This window comes from Octopus bimaculoides, chromosome 2 (assembly GCF_046866305.1).
Source record: "Octopus bimaculoides isolate indiv1 chromosome 2, ASM4686630v1, whole genome shotgun sequence".
In the NCBI taxonomy this organism is placed as follows: domain Eukaryota; kingdom Metazoa; phylum Mollusca; class Cephalopoda; order Octopoda; family Octopodidae; genus Octopus; species Octopus bimaculoides.
The window spans coordinates 41,580,886-41,597,056 of NC_142929.1; the positions used below are offsets into that span (position 1 = coordinate 41,580,886).

Below are 16,171 nucleotides of genomic sequence, written 5' to 3' on the forward strand. Positions count from 1 at the left end.
TTGTCACAATTCGAATAAGTTAATGATCTTAGATTGGTCGGTAAATTTGGATGGAAATTTCAGCATCTAATTTCCATAAAATATTCAAAATTACACTGGTTTTCTCTGTTGAATTAAAGCTGAAAATAAACTGTTTATTGAAGTCTGTAACCACAACTCAGTACCTCATTTGTTTAACATACTATAGATATGTACTGTCTAAGAACAGATGTTTAACATATAAAGGAAAGTTGATGCAGTAACTATACAAACACATTTTTAATAAGAAAATGCTTTTTTCTTTTACTTTAATTTGTTCCTTACAGATGAAGTTAGTCATATACAGTAAGTTCATCAGAAGAACTTCTGTGCATTCTGTTATTAGGTTGCTATTTGGCTCTGTGATGTTCTTCCCCTTTACCACCACCATTTACACAATGCAATACAGCTCTTCTGTTACTTGACTTTTCAATATTTCTGTGTAATTTATTATGTTGAATATGCATCTACTGTCGTTCAGCTTCTCAATATCCTTCATATTTAAGATTGTTAAGTGTTTCAAATTGTGAGTAGTTACAATTCAAATTATGTTAATGGTCTTAGATTGGTCAGTGGTTTTGGATAGAAGTATGAGCATCTAATTTCAGTAGCAGTTACATTTAATCTATACTAGCTTTGAAAGGCCATTGTTTTCTGTCTAATTATTTATGTTTATATTTGCAGCAAGTCTGCACAACATATGGCTGCTTACTACATATATGACTTGCTAAGGTTTTCTGTCACAGCTAAAGATACATTTTGTTTGTGGAGGGAGGGAGTAGTAGTAGTTAAAATTGCTGGTGTAGAGGAGACAACATTCTTATATGCATACAGTTTTGAAAATAAAAATTAAAAGTCACTCTTCTGTTTATGTTTTTTTGTTTGTTTGTTTTTTTCTTGTGATGTATAATTAAAATTGAAAATATTCGTTTATTTAGAAATCTACTGTGGCTTTTTCTTTAAAATAGTGTGGTCCTTGTTACTTTCCAAGTGATGCAGGCCTGTTCTACAGTATGGCTTCTCTCCAAACATTACTGGAATAACTGCTGACATCCTTTTACTGTGGTTCAATAAGTAAAAGCAAGTGATAAATCATAAATACTCCTAAAGTGAAATATCTATTATTAGGTAGAGCCGCACAAAACGAACGTCAAATCAAAGCGAATCTATATAGACGATGTAAACTATAGATAATATAAGTTAAGCTAGTACTAATAAGTATCCAGTCAATACCTGCTTTACACTTGACTTCCATAAAATATTCAATATTACACTGGTTGTCTCTGATGAATTAAAGCTGAAAATAAATTGTTTATTGAAATCTATAACCACAACTGAGTACCCCATTTGCTTAACTATAGATATGTACTGTCTAAGAACAGATGCTTAACCTATAAAAGAAAGTTGATGCAGTAACTATACAAACACATTTTTAATAAGAAAATGCTTTTTTCTTTTACTTTAATTTGTTTCTTACAGATGAAGTTAGTCATATACAGTAAGTTCATCAGAAGAATTTCTGTGCATTCTGTCATTAGGTTGTTATTTAACTCTGTGATTTTCGTCCCCTTTACCACCACCATTTACACAATGCAATACAGCTCTTCTGTTACTTGACTTTTCAATATTTCTATGTAATTTATTATGTTGAATATGCATCTGCTGTTGTTTAGCTTCTCAATATTCTTCATATTTGTTCGGGCCATCTGTTTTAGCAGCTAAATGCTCCAGTACAGTTCCATTCAATAAGACTTAGAAGTATGTGTTATGTTAAGAAATAACCTGTTGTCTCAGGTACAGCACTTTCCTCCTACCACACCACACCACACCCTTGTGTGCTGTGATTAGATTTTTAATCTCTTTCTGTTGACAGTGCTACAGTCAACTGGAAGTCAAAACTAGCTTTCAAGATTACACTCAGTGTTTAATCCTTTTCATACCAACCTCACTGAAACCACCTCAGATTCTATGATATAACCTTCCTGTTTAGAGGGATCTAAATTAAAATCTATTAACTTTTTTTTTTTAATTTAAGTCTCAAATACCAGCATAATAATGAGCCGTTTTACTAAATTCTTCATTACTTTCGAAATTAATTAAAAGAAAGGTAGTTTTTATTTTAACAAAAATATGGTAACAAAAGGGTTAATGTTACATCTACCGTGCAAGAATTTCATTCCGTGTCAGCTGGTATAAAATTAAGAATGAGGGACTATAATTGTCATACAACTTAAGTACATGGATTATATTTAGATAATCTCATATTCAGGCAACAAGTGGTGCAAAGGCACTGATTGTTGAATCTATCATTTATTATAATGTAGTAGCTGTAGCAGCAGCAGCAGTAGTAATAGTAGTAGTAGTTGTTGTTTCTAGCAATGGTCATAGTAATAGTAATAACAGTAGCATTGCTGGTGGTAATGGTGGTGCAAGTAGAGGATATTTATTGTATGAAAGGGATGTCAATGTCCTGAAATTCTCCAACTGATAACAGTGCATTTTGGCTTATAAGGCCTGGTACACGTGTAAAAAATAAAAGCTTCAATATAACAATAGTAGATCTGTACTGTATGAAAAAGGGCAAAAAAAAGTGAACAGTGATTCATTAAATATTCAAGAATGGTCTGAAACTCAGTTATGGCAAATCATAATAACTGGTTGGACAACTATTTCGATATGAATGGCTGGTTGTAATAACAGGAATTTAAGCAGATAAAAATTGAGAATAATGAAAGGATTCACTTCCTGATAAAGTAAGGTAGGACAGGAAAGAGGGTTTGGATGCTACAGAGCGAATCATAGAGATACAATTTTACCTAAGCAATACACACATGCACACACACACACACACACACACACACTGTGTATGTGTGTGTGTATATATGTGTGTGTATGTATTACACTCACATATGTGCATGCACATGCATTTAAAAAGAAACTTTTTAATATTTTTTAAATAAGTTCTTTGCTACAGCCATTACAACAGGTTTTGCTCTTTGGAGCTGACTGGTCCTGTGCATGAGTGCCTGTTGCACAAGACCAGCTAACTCCAACGAACAAAGGCCATTGTAGAAACAGTAGAAAAGGTAGTGAGAGGGGATAGTATGCTTATGGGTCAGAACCAGGAATGTGTCTGTATGTCTTGCTGCACCTACAGTAGCATCCCAAATGTGGTTTAGTTTAAAGAAATATCCCTTACAAAAGTCATACTAGAAATGTGATGCGTTCAATATCTAAGCCGCATGATATCCAAGCTAACTTTACCTTCAATTAATTTTACTGCAGCTCTTTCAGCTATTTGCTATTGTTTAGACCAGAGCTAATCACCTGGCCATGAGAACATTTCATTCAATCTGCTGTTGGCCATCAAGGATATGTAGGCTTACAATCAGCATAGATAATCTAGCAATAGCTTATTGAGGTTTTGTCTCACAGTAGATTGAAAATGACTGAATGGAAAATCAATAATTCTCCTAATGTCAAAATGGTTCCCAAATTTCTTTATCGAGTTAGCTACTTATCTGTTATGCAATGATGGTTATTCCCTCTATCGAAATGGTTACTGCTGACTTGCGTGAGGAGTTTGCTGCTATTTATCTACTTATATTGAAATGTTTACATTCTGTCATTGTCAGAATGGCTACTGTTTCTTTGTCTAGATTAATGTCATCATCTAAGTCAAAAGAAACCACACACAGATTTCTGATTAAACAATCTTGTTGAACTTTGGTAAATGGCCAGGATGGGATTATGCATTATTATTATTGTGGAGGCACAATGGCCCAGTGGTTAGGGCAGCGGACTCGCGGTCATAGGATCGCAGTTTCGATTCCCAGACCGGTCATTGTGAGTGTGTATTGAGCGAAAACACCTAAAGCTCCACGAGGCTCCAGCAGGGGATGGTGGAGAACCCTGCTGTACTCTTTCACCACAACTTTCTCTCACTCTTACTTCCTGTTTCTGTTGTGCCTGTAATTCAAAGGGTCAGCCTTGTCACACTGTGTCACGCTGAATGTCCCCGAGAACTACGCTAAGGGTACACGTGTCTGTGGAGTGCTCAGCCACTTTCACATTAATTTCACGAGCAGGCTGTTCCGTTGATCGGATCAAATGGAACCCTCGATGTCGTAAGCGACGGAGTGCCAACAACAACAACAACATTATTATCACAAGTTTATTTTCCCCTTCATTGTCTTCTGTTTAGATGTTCTGGTCAATGTGCATATTAAGTGATGCCCATGGTGTACCTAGAGAAGAATTTTCAGTTGAATTCTGTTGAATACTCTTCCCATTTATATAGTATGTACACATGCACATGCGCATGTGTGTGTGTGTGTAAATGCAAGAAATATGCAAGTGGCTGCTGAAAAGTTCCTGGCTTTGAGTAAAAAAAATACAGGAAGATCAATTAATTATGATTTTATGTAACATATTCCCCTCTCAGATTCACACACTTATTGCAGTCGTCCTTCAGTTTTTCTAAGCCCTATGAAAGAAGCTCAGAATATTGGGTGTCCAACCAGACCTTGCATGATACCTTTAAAGCCAGGAAGGAACTTTTCAGCACTCCCTTGTACTGTAATTTATGTCTATATTCCAAAAGAGACACTATTTGAATACCTGCTACTAAAAACTTATGATACATAAAGAGAGAATGAGTGTGCATGAGAGATACGGACAGACAGAAAGGGAGAGCTTTCTTCCATCAGCATGATTCCAGTGATTTAAAACAGAAATGAAGCATGTAATAACTGTAATGTTCATGATGGTTAATCAAATTGAATTATTATTTATGGTGGACTTGCTAGTGTATTTGACGGTCACATATATTGTTACTCGGCCTACCAGTGTGTGTGTGTGTTGAGATTTTTTATTTCATTTTAGTTTGTTTTGTTTTTTTTTTATTTTTAAAACTTTACTTGGAAAATCCAATATATTTTCAGAGCAAAAAGATATTCGGCAGAAAAAGAAGCATCTGCAGCTACAGTTGAAGCATGAAGAACAATTGGTTGCAGCTGCAAAGACTTGGAACAGTGAAGTTCTTCCAAACTGGGAAATTACGTAAGTTTTCAAGTTTCATTTAAATCTTATATATATATATACATACATAAAGTATCTGGTAAATGGTTTTTAATTTCATTTGAAAATATCAAATAGATTTGTATAATATATTAATTTCTCTTGGTTTTTTGGGGGGTTGTTTTAATTTGAAAGAGGATTAGTGGAGGAAAAGTACAACAATGATCTCCGGGAAACATTGGGCATCAAAAAAGATCAGCTGGTTGCTTTTTTCCAGAAAACTTTCAGGCTAGGACCAATGGATAATTTCCAAAAATCTCTGGCCTGGCAGTGCTACCAGGGAGCTTTGCCTGTTCGGGATAAACTTTACAAGCATAGAAGTGCTGTCAGCCAAGCATGTCTGAGATGCATGCAGGACGACAGATGCTCAAGCTACTCACAGTAGAAAATGACCATTTTTGGTTTCAAGATGAATGATGTTCTTCCATCAGGTTAATGTTCAGCCACATACAGTGAGGATGACATTCCAAAGGCTGGAGCAGTTTGAATGGGAAATGATGCCCCACCCACCATATTTGCCGGACATTGCCCCATCTGATTATCATTTATTCTGCAGTCTTCAGAATCATTTGGACAGAAAAAAGTATGAATTCTGTAGATGAGGTCAAAACAGTACTAGAGTATTTTTTGTCATGGACAAGTAAATTTTGGAAGAAGGGCCTTGCAGATCTACCAGATAGATGGAAGAGCATTGTAGCAAATGAAGATTATATTTTAGATTAAAAAAGAACTTTATCTTAATTTTGAAAAATAAAGTATTAAAAAACCGCATTATTTATGGGATGACCGAATATATTGTTTAATAAATACAATATATGTTTTGATGTGCTACTATTAGTTTCATGTGCTGAGAGCATGCCAGACAGACTTTGTTAACACATCTGGTGTCCTAGCACAATCATCAGGCACTGTTGATTTTACTATCACAGGACAGTGACCTGTATGTGTGTGTGTAAAAAAGTATTCAGTACGTTCTGTAAAGTGATTGACATTAGCAAGGGCATTCAGCCATAGAAACCATGCCAAAGCAGACAGTAGAGCTTGATGCAGTCTTCTGGCTTACTAGCTCTTGTCAAACCATCCAACACATAACAGCATGGAAAACAGATGATGATGTGGTATGTATGTGTGTATGTATTTTAATGTTTGTTTTTATGTTGAGTTACAATAAAAACAATTTTACATTGAGCTAAAGGATTACTCAATCTTTGTAGAGTACATATTATATTTTCACAAGAAGAGTGGTGACAGCGACTTCAAAATTTGAGCCTGTTAGTTTTCATTGGATTGTCTGATGAAGCCTAGTAGGCTGAAACTTTGAAGTCACTGTCACCACTTTTCTTATAAAAGTATCACACACACACACACACACACACATACACACACATATATATATAATATATATATACACACACACATACACACACACACACACACACACATACACACACATATATAGGTGCAGGTGTGGGTGTGTTGTTAAAAAGTTTGCTTCCCAATCATATGATTCTGGGTTCAGTCCCAATGCATGGCACCTTAGACATGTATCTTCTACTATAGCCTTAGGCCAACTAAAGCCTTGTGAATGGATTTGACAGGCAGAAACTGAAAAAAGACCGTCATATATGTGTGTATACATATATGGGTGTGTGTGTCTTTGTGTCTGTGTTTGTACCCCACCACCAATGTTGGTGTGTTTACATTGTTGTAACTTAGTGTTTCAACAAAAGAGACCAATAAAATAAGTACCAGGCTTAAAGAAAATGAGTACTGGGGTCGATTACTTCTACTAAATTCCTCAAGGTGGTGCCCCAGCATGGCCACAGTCCAATGACTAAAACAAGTAAAAGGTAAAAGAGCCCAGATATTTCATGAAGGTGGTGCTCCAGCATGGCCACAGTCAAATAACTGAAACAAATAAAAGAATAAATAGTTGCTAAACTACTCTTCCCTGTACGTGTTTACATTTAAACAAAGTGCTGTATGCAGATAGAAGTTGTGTACATATGACAAGATAAAAACAACATGACCAGCAGGTGTTCATTTGTAATTAGTGGAAGCATACAGAAGGTTTGAACAGGTAAATTCCTTGGAATGTTTTTCAGTTTCAAACCTTCTGTTCCAGTCTTAGGAAATAACCAGTAAATCTAATTTACACTTGGTATATTTTCTGCTAAACATTTTTTTATGTTTTCCAGCTTCTTTTAGTTGTGACTCTTTTAATAATCTTTTTGTTACCAAAATTATGTAGAAATATACTGCCTTCATTGCAATTAATTTTTAAAACAATGAAGAATTTATGAAACTCAATTTGTATTTTTTAAGCTGATATCTGGAATTTTAATGGATGTTTTTAATTCAGATCAGTTGAAAACAAAGAATTTGTACCATAGAAGGAAGAGCAGTTTCAGGTGTGTTGGTATCCAAAGAGTTAGGTACCTTATGCCTAGTTACAATGATACCTACTGCTGCTTTGAAAATTTAGCAACTACTTCATTACCATTGGCTTGCTGGCAAAATTGTTACAATATCAGACAAAATACCTAGCGGTATTTCTTCCAACCCATTACATCTTGAATTTAAACTCTGCCAGAATCAGCTTCGCTTTTCATCCTCCAGGGTCATCTCTATCTTTCATTCCTCCAAAGGTTGATAAGATAAAATACCAGTCAACTACAGGGATCGATGTAATCCCCCTTCCTGTAATATTGTTGACCTTGTGCCAAAATTTGAAAAATTGTTATTGAAAGGTAGGCAAGCTGACAGAATGTTTAGCATTCTGAACAAAATGCTTAGCAGCATTTCTAGTCTTTATGTTCTGAGTTCAAATTCCACTGAAGTTGACTTTGCTTTTCATCCTTACAGGGTCAATGAAATAAGTACCAGTTGAGTACCAGGGTCAATATAATCAATTATCCCACTCTCCCCAAAGTTTCAGGCCTTGTATTATTATTATTATTATTATTATCTAGGTAGCAAGCTAGCAGAATCATTAGCACACTGGACAAAATGCTGCTATGCAATTTCATTCATCTTTACGGTCTGAGTTCAAATTCTGCTGAGGTCAACTTTGCATTTCAACCTTTCAGGGGTCAATAAAATAGGTACCAGTTGAGCCCAGAGGTCCATGTAAACGACCTATCCCTTCTCCTGAAATTGCTAGCATTGTGCCAAAATTTGAAACAATTATTATTCATTTTTTATACTCTGTCTAGTTATTTCTTCAGACCTGTGATCAAAATTGTTCAAGCCATGACTTTTCCATTTTTTTTATCAAGCATAGTGTTTCTAGAACTACATTATTCAATGCATCCTTCATTCATTCCAAGTTATATATATATATATATATATATATATATATATATATATATATATATATATATATTAGAGAGAGAGAGATAGATAGATATTAAGATGCTAGTGAGATATGATAAAAATCAAGCTGCTATTTCTTGTAGGCTGAGTGATAACATAGAAGTGTGTGTGTGTGTGTGTGTGTGTCCCCCCGTTGGCAGTTTTCTCCTCTGGTACACAATATATGATGCTAGTCCACTTTATAATTCAAGCGAAACAGCATCAGTGTAACTTGATATTCTTGTTGGTTCAGGAAGTGTTGCTAGATAATTGTCTGAAAAAGAATGTGATACCCAGCACATCTAAGTAGTATATGACAATATTGACAGCTGTACAACACAGGCAGATAGATGAGTTAGCAGGAGGTTACCATTGTTATTGTTGAGAAAGCTGTGTAAATAATGTTGATATATTCAATAGAGTTGATGATCATAAAGCTTCTATATAACACCAGCTGACTGGAAATACAGATAACTATGAATGGAGAGAAAATGGTTTACTTGCCTGATAGAAAGTAAAGAGAAAAATGTTAGGAAATGTTTGACATGGGTGCAAGCGTGGCTGTGTGGTAAGAAGCTTGCTTCCCAAACTCATGGGTCCCAGTTCAGTCCCACTGCGTGGCATCTTGGGACAAGTATCTTTTACTATAGCCTCAGGTCAACCAAAGCATTGCGAGTGGATTTGGTAGACAGAAACTGAAAGAAGCCCCTCATGTGCACGTGTGTGTGTGTCAGTGTTTGTCCACCACCACCGCTTGGCAACTGGTGTTGGTGTGTTTACATCCCCCTAATCTAGCAATTCAGTAAAAGAGACTGATACAATTAGTGCCAGGCTTAAAAGAAAAAAATAATTACTGACGTTGATTCACTCGATTAAAAATTCCCCAGTATGGGCGCAGTCTAATGACTGAAACCAAGTAAAAGAAAAGATATCATAAGACTTGGCTTAAGACAAGCAAAGAAATACATTTAATGAGTGACAAAGCAGAATTAATCACAAATATAGGAATTCTTTTATTCTTTATTCTCTTACTCGTTTGACTGTGGCCATGCTGGAGCACCACCTTTAGTCAAACAAATCAACCATCGGACTTATTTTTTGTAAGCCTAGTACTTATTCTATTGGTCTTTTGCCGAACCGCTAAGTTACGGGGGACGTAAACACACCAACATCATTTGTCAAGTGATGGCAGGGGAACAGACACATAAACATATACATATATATGTATGTATAGCGTCATACTAATACATCCTTTTGTTGTTTACACCACCTGTCCTCGTCTGTTGGTTTTTCGTACATTCTCCCATATATATATATATATATATATATATATATATATATATATACACACACACGATGGGCTTCTTTCAGTTTCCGTCTAGCAAATCTATTCACAAGGCTTTGGTTGACCTGAGGCTATAGCAGAAGACACTTGCCCAAAGTGCCATGCAGTGAGACTGAACCTGGAACCATGTGCTTGTGAAGCAAGCTTCTTACCACACAGCCACGCCTGCACCTATGGGTAGATTTCAATGATATATTCATAGTATTTGATGAATATGTAATTCATTGATGTATGGGTCAGGCATGTTTGTGTGGTTTAGAAGCTCACTTCTCAACCACTTGGTTTCAGGTTCAGTCTCACTGCATGGCACCTTAGGCAAGTGTCTTCTACCTTAGCCCAAGAGTAACCAATGCCTTCTGAATGGATTTGTTTGATGGAAATTGAAAGAAGCCCATCGTGTGTGTAGACACAGGCATGGTTGTTTGGTTAAGAAGCTTGCTTCTCAAACATATGGTTTTGGGTTCAGTCCCACTGTATGACACTTTGGACAAGTGTTATCTATTATAGCTTGGGGCCAACCAAAGCTTTGTCTGTGGATTTGATAGACAGAAACTGAAAGAAACTCATTGTGTGTGTGTGTGTGTGTGTGTGTGTGCGTGTGCATGTTTATATTCTTGTCACTGTCATACAAGCAGTGTTGTTTGTTTCCAGTCTTCTGTGAAAAATATATTTGGTAATGAAGAAATATTACTTTGCGTGTAAGCAGATGAGGGTTGGTAACAGGATGGGTATCTAATCATAGAAAATCTCCCTCAATGAATTTTGTCTGACCCATGCAAGCATGGAAAAGTGGATGTTAAAATGATGATGGTGTGTGTGTGTGTGTGTGTGTGTGTGTGTGTGTGTGTGTGTGTGTGTGTGTGTGTGTGTGTGTGTGCATGTGTGTGTGCATGTGTGAGTTCATATTCCCACTCACTTTCATGTGTGTTCACTGATTGTAAACAATTGTCTCTTTGTCCATGTGGAACTGTGTCATTTGCTTGCAGTCCACTGCAAAACCATGTCCAGGCTTCTTAACAATGATATACCTTAGCATGTTGTGTGATGTTAATGAACAAAAGGGTCATTCAAACAGTTTGTTTCCATTTCTCTCTATAACCATGTCGGGGTTGTTTGTTGTTCAATAGACTAAGAGATTATTGCCTCACCTGGAAATGAATAATGATTGATGTGAGGAAGGGCATCTGACCATAGAAAACTCTGCCCCAATATGTCCCCATTTGACCAGTATGAGCATGGGAAAGTAGATGTTAAATCAATGGTGACAAGTGGTTAAATCAGAATATTTAAAAGTAAAATGTATGCAAAGTCTTGAAGATCTCAAAACATAACCAACATTACCAAAACAATAAGAATGTTGAGAATTGCTAACATCAGAATTGAGTGGGTGTCTAATACACTGCATTCATGATTGTATTGTCTGTTCGGGTAAAATTTAATGTACTCTTCTCACTTCAACTCACATCTTGGTTGTAAAAAATAAAAATACTTTCTCTTCTTTCACCGTTAAGTAATTCACTCCAAGAATTTATGACCTCAAATGCAAGTATGTAAACATGAAATTAGAAGAGATTATATGAAAAAAAAAATGCTGACAGTATTTTAGTCTGTTGACTCTAATGTATATGCAATATATTGATTTTGTTCACATTTCAAATTTTTGTGTGTGTGTGTATATATTACATGTACATTACATGTATATATTTCAATTCTTATTTCAGGAAACAGACAAAAAGAGCCCGTGAATTATGGTGGAGTGGCTTACCACCATGTGTTCGAGGCAAAGTATGGAAATTAGCAATTGGTAACGAACTAAATATCACTGAGGGTGAGCATTATTCTCTAAAAGACATTAATAAACATTCAAAAATGGTAATCATGTTTATTTTACTAATGCAATATCAGGTTCTGTTGTGTCTTCCTTTGATATAGTAATAAATAACAGAATAGATATTGGTTTCTTATGTTTGATAACAACCATATTTCAGTAAATTATTTCTAACTGAAACACGTTTAAAATTTATCTGGTCAAAACAAGTATAAATTACACAGGCAACCTTTATGTCTGAATGTTTACTTTCAAACATGAAAACTCTTTCTCTTTACATCTTCTAAATCTTTATACACCATTTACAGATTGCTTCATAACCTCAGACTAAAAACAAGCCACTGGAATGTCCTGTGTATAACTTTGAAATAATAGTTTATAAGGAAACTAATGATTAAATTGTCAAAAATAGTGACGGAAAAAACTTTGTGTGTGTGTGTATGCAGGTGCAGGTTTTCCTGTGTGGTAAGTTTGCTTCCCTACCACATGGTTCCAGGTTCAGTCCCACTGTGTGACACCTTGGACAAGTATTTTCTACTATATCTCCAGGCCAACTATAAAGCCTTGTGAATGGATTTGGTAGGTGGAAACTGAAAGAAGCCCGTTGTGTGTGTGTGTGTGTGTGTGTATTTTTATATGTATGTATCTATGAGCATGTGTCTTTCTGTTTGTCCCTCACCATTGCTTGACAGCTGGTGTTGGTTTGTTTATATCCTCATAACTTATCAGTTCAGCAAACAGAGAAAGATTTAATAAGTAGCAGGTTTTAAAAAATATATATGGGGTTGATTTGTTCAACTAAATCCTTCAAGGCAGTGCCCCAGCATGGCCTCAGCCCAATGACAGTGCTGCATAAATGCACCCATGCCAGTGGCACATAAAAAGCACCCAGTACACTTTTAAGTGGTTGGCATTAGGAAGGGCATCCAACCATAGAAACCATGCCATAACAGACAACTGGAATCTGGACAGCTCCCAGCTGGCCAGCTCCATATCAAACCGTCCAACCCATACTAGCATGGAAAGCAGACAGTAGATGATGATGGTGATGATGATGATGATGTATTAAGTTTGACTCAGTTTCATATGACTTTAATTTTCATGAATGTGTAGGACAAGCCCATCTCTTCTAATATCATATGAGATGGATTCATCTTCCACACCCACAAAACTTGAAGTCATATGATACTTGAGTCAAACTGTCATTAAAAAATATCTGTAATTCCTACCAAATGTGTTGAGTGCCACTTTCTTTCATTCATCCACTCATAGATGTGTGTGTGTGTGTGTGTGTGGTTAAAAGACATTTACTTCCCAACTATGTGACTTCAATCAGTCACATTGTAACACATTGGTTAAGTGTTTTCTACTATAACACCAGGCCAATCGAAACCTTGTGAGTAAATTTCATAGATGAAAACTGGAAGAAGCTTGTCGTGTGTGTGTGTGTGTGTGTGTGTGTGTGTGTGTGTGCTTGCACCCAAATGTATGTCCGTGTGTTTGCTTACATTTGCATATAAATACACACACACTCATATGTTTATATGCATGTTTGTGTGTGTGTGTGTGTATATATATATATATATATATAAAATAATAGATGGAAAATGCTCACAATTTACATAGTTTTAATATATTTTAAATTAAAGAGTATTGTGGTTGTTGACCGGTTTCACTTTTGCTAATCATGACATTGAAATTATTGTGATTTTGTATTTTCTTAAGAAGTTTTGTGTTCATGTTCTTGTATGAATATTTGTGAGCATGGGCTAAAAACTTCTGAAGAAAATACGAAATCACAATAATTTCAATGTCAGGATTAGCGAAAGTGAAACCGGTCAACAACCACAATATTCTTTCATTTAAAATATATTAAAATTATGTAAACTGTGTGCATTTTCCTTCTTTTACTTTATATATATATATATATGTATATGCTCACATATCATTTGTATTATTATATATATATATATATATATATATCGAGATCGTTGCCAGTGCCCCTGGACTGGCTTGTGCGGGTGGCACATAAAAGACACCATTTCGAGCGTGGCCGTTTTCGTGCGGGTGACACGTAAAAGCACCCACTACACTCTCTGAGTGGTTGGCGTTAGGAAGGGCATCCAGCTGTAGAAACTCTGCCAAATCAGACTGGAGCCTGGTGTTGCCATCCGGTTTCACCAGTCCTCAGTCAAATCGTCCAACCCATGCTAGCATGGAAAGCGGACGTTAAACGATATATATATATATATATATATATATATATATATTTATGTATTACAACTCATCACGAGGGGATAATCAAAATTCTCTTCCTCCCTTTTCTTACTGTATATATACATATATATATATATATATATATATATATATATATATACACACACACACACACACACACACACACACACACATATATATAGCAATCTATTATATACATATATATAGTGAGAATTTACAAAAGACGAAGAGCAGTGTGTAAACAACAAACAAATGTATTAGTTTAACGCTCGGGAAGTGAGAAAGTCTTTTACATTTCGAGCCTATGCTCTTCGACAGAAAGGAATACAGAAATAAACAGGGAGATAAAATACGAAAAGGTATAGTGGCTAGCAATCTTTTTGATTTCCAGATAAGGAATTTCTTATTCCACATGTCTACAGATGTGTGAAATAAGTGGACAAATTGTTTACAAGAGCAATTTATTAAAGGGAAGGAAAAGCATATAATCTTTTGACTCTCATGTACTGAAAATGTTCCATTCATTTATTGACAATTTACTGCTCGATGAAACTATAACATTAACCTTGGCCGTTGGTACTAAAGGCAGAATGCAAAGAGCCAGAACAGTCACCACAGAGCATCTCATTTGATGCTCTAACAACTCTTCCAATTCTTCACCCTCGACTGATACTTTATCAACCCAGAAAGAATGATGGGCAAAGTTGATCTCAGCAAAATTTCATGTTAGAGACCCTGTCAAATAATGCAAGGCATTCTATCCAACATTCAAGTGACTCCACCCCTTTGAGGAAACATAACCATACGTAATCTTTTGTTGGCATGCTGGATGTCTCTCCAGTAGCTCTGGGGCTATATCAAACATCTTCAGAAGAACTCTGTGCTTTTCTGAGGAGTTCACTGACGACCTTTACTTTTGAACATTTGGTTGATTTTGCTGTTGTTGTTTAGTTTACTCTCTAACATTCAAAGGTTTTCCTGAACTGATCTTAAGCCTCTTTTCTTTTCCGCGTCTTCTGAAATAGAGTTTGTCAATATCATTATCCCTCTGGAATGTTGATGTCAAGATTTTTCAGGTTTAAATATCAACAGGGCAAATTTCTTTTGTCAAATCAAAATCTGATTTAAGTCCAGTCAGTGTTTGCTCATAGCACTTTTATATATGTTCATCAATACCTAGGGGTTTTGTATACCTTGTGTAGAACTGGAGAGATAAAGAGATGCCATTAATGTTAAGGATTTGGATTCAGGAAGCAATGTTCTTTCATTCAAGCTGACAAATATGAGTACGCCATGTTCCATTCCTGTATATTAGCTACATGGTTGTGTGAAGGAAATAGCTGACATTACACCCGTTTGGGAATATATATATATATATATATATATATATATATATATATATATATATATATATATATATATTAATTTTCTCAAAGCTGACCTTCAAATGTAGACAGAACAACTCTTGTGAACTCTTTCACTTCCCTTTTGTTGTAAAAGTGAAAGAAAAGATGTGACATTATAGTCTTTGGAAATCTATATCTTAATTTTCTCATAGTTTTAATGTATAACCAGAACAGCTCACATCAGCTATTCCTCTTTCTATTTTTGTTATATAAATCTCACTGAAGAAAGAGGATAGCTAACATCAAAGACATTTTTTTTTCACAAATCTATTTACATCTTAATTTTCTTACATCTGACCTTGATATATAGCCAGAACTGCTCCCATGAGCCATTTCACTAACTTTTTCTTTCGTTGATGCCATAGAAATTCATATATATATATATATATATATATATATATATATATATATTCCAGCTCTTTTTTAATACTTTATATTTTATTTCATTACAGAACTCTTCGAAATTTGTCTAAATCGTGCCAAAGACCGAATCAAAATGTTGAGTGAGGAATCAAATGGCTCATCAGAAAGTAAGTCTTCTGTTTAATTATTGATATAAATCTATAATCAACAGATAAAAGAAACCAGGAAAGATTACCAGTACACACTTGTGGTAGGTGACATGTGCAAAGCAATGAACAAACTGTATGACTTTTAATTCTTAACCTGAAATTTCACTTTACTACTCTTTGTTGCATACTTCTGTCAGATGAGAAATTAAAAAAATAGTCATAACAAAGGAGATTGTGAGAGCAACTGCAAATGAATACTATCTGTGACCAGATGGTGCTATTAACTTAGCCAGGGCCTGTTCTGCTGCCTGCTGAAATCTCTCATCTCATTTGGTCAACAAACAAAACATTTAAAACTTACAATAATTCATCATTTAACGTCTGCTTTCCA

General features: G+C 35.4%; 1 protein-coding gene across 1 annotated transcript in view; it reads left to right on the forward strand.

Annotated features, from left to right (window-relative positions):
• The window catches only part of LOC106884228 (uncharacterized), a 151,764-nt gene that overhangs the window by 120,964 nt on the left and 14,629 nt on the right, over positions 1 to 16,171 (forward strand). Inside the window, exons 4-6 of the mRNA XM_014935488.3 lie at positions 4,962 to 5,079; positions 11,518 to 11,624; positions 15,721 to 15,798. Coding sequence (XP_014790974.2) covers positions 4,962 to 5,079; positions 11,518 to 11,624; positions 15,721 to 15,798 — 303 coding nt within the window. The remainder of the gene's footprint in view (positions 1 to 4,961; positions 5,080 to 11,517; positions 11,625 to 15,720; positions 15,799 to 16,171) is intronic.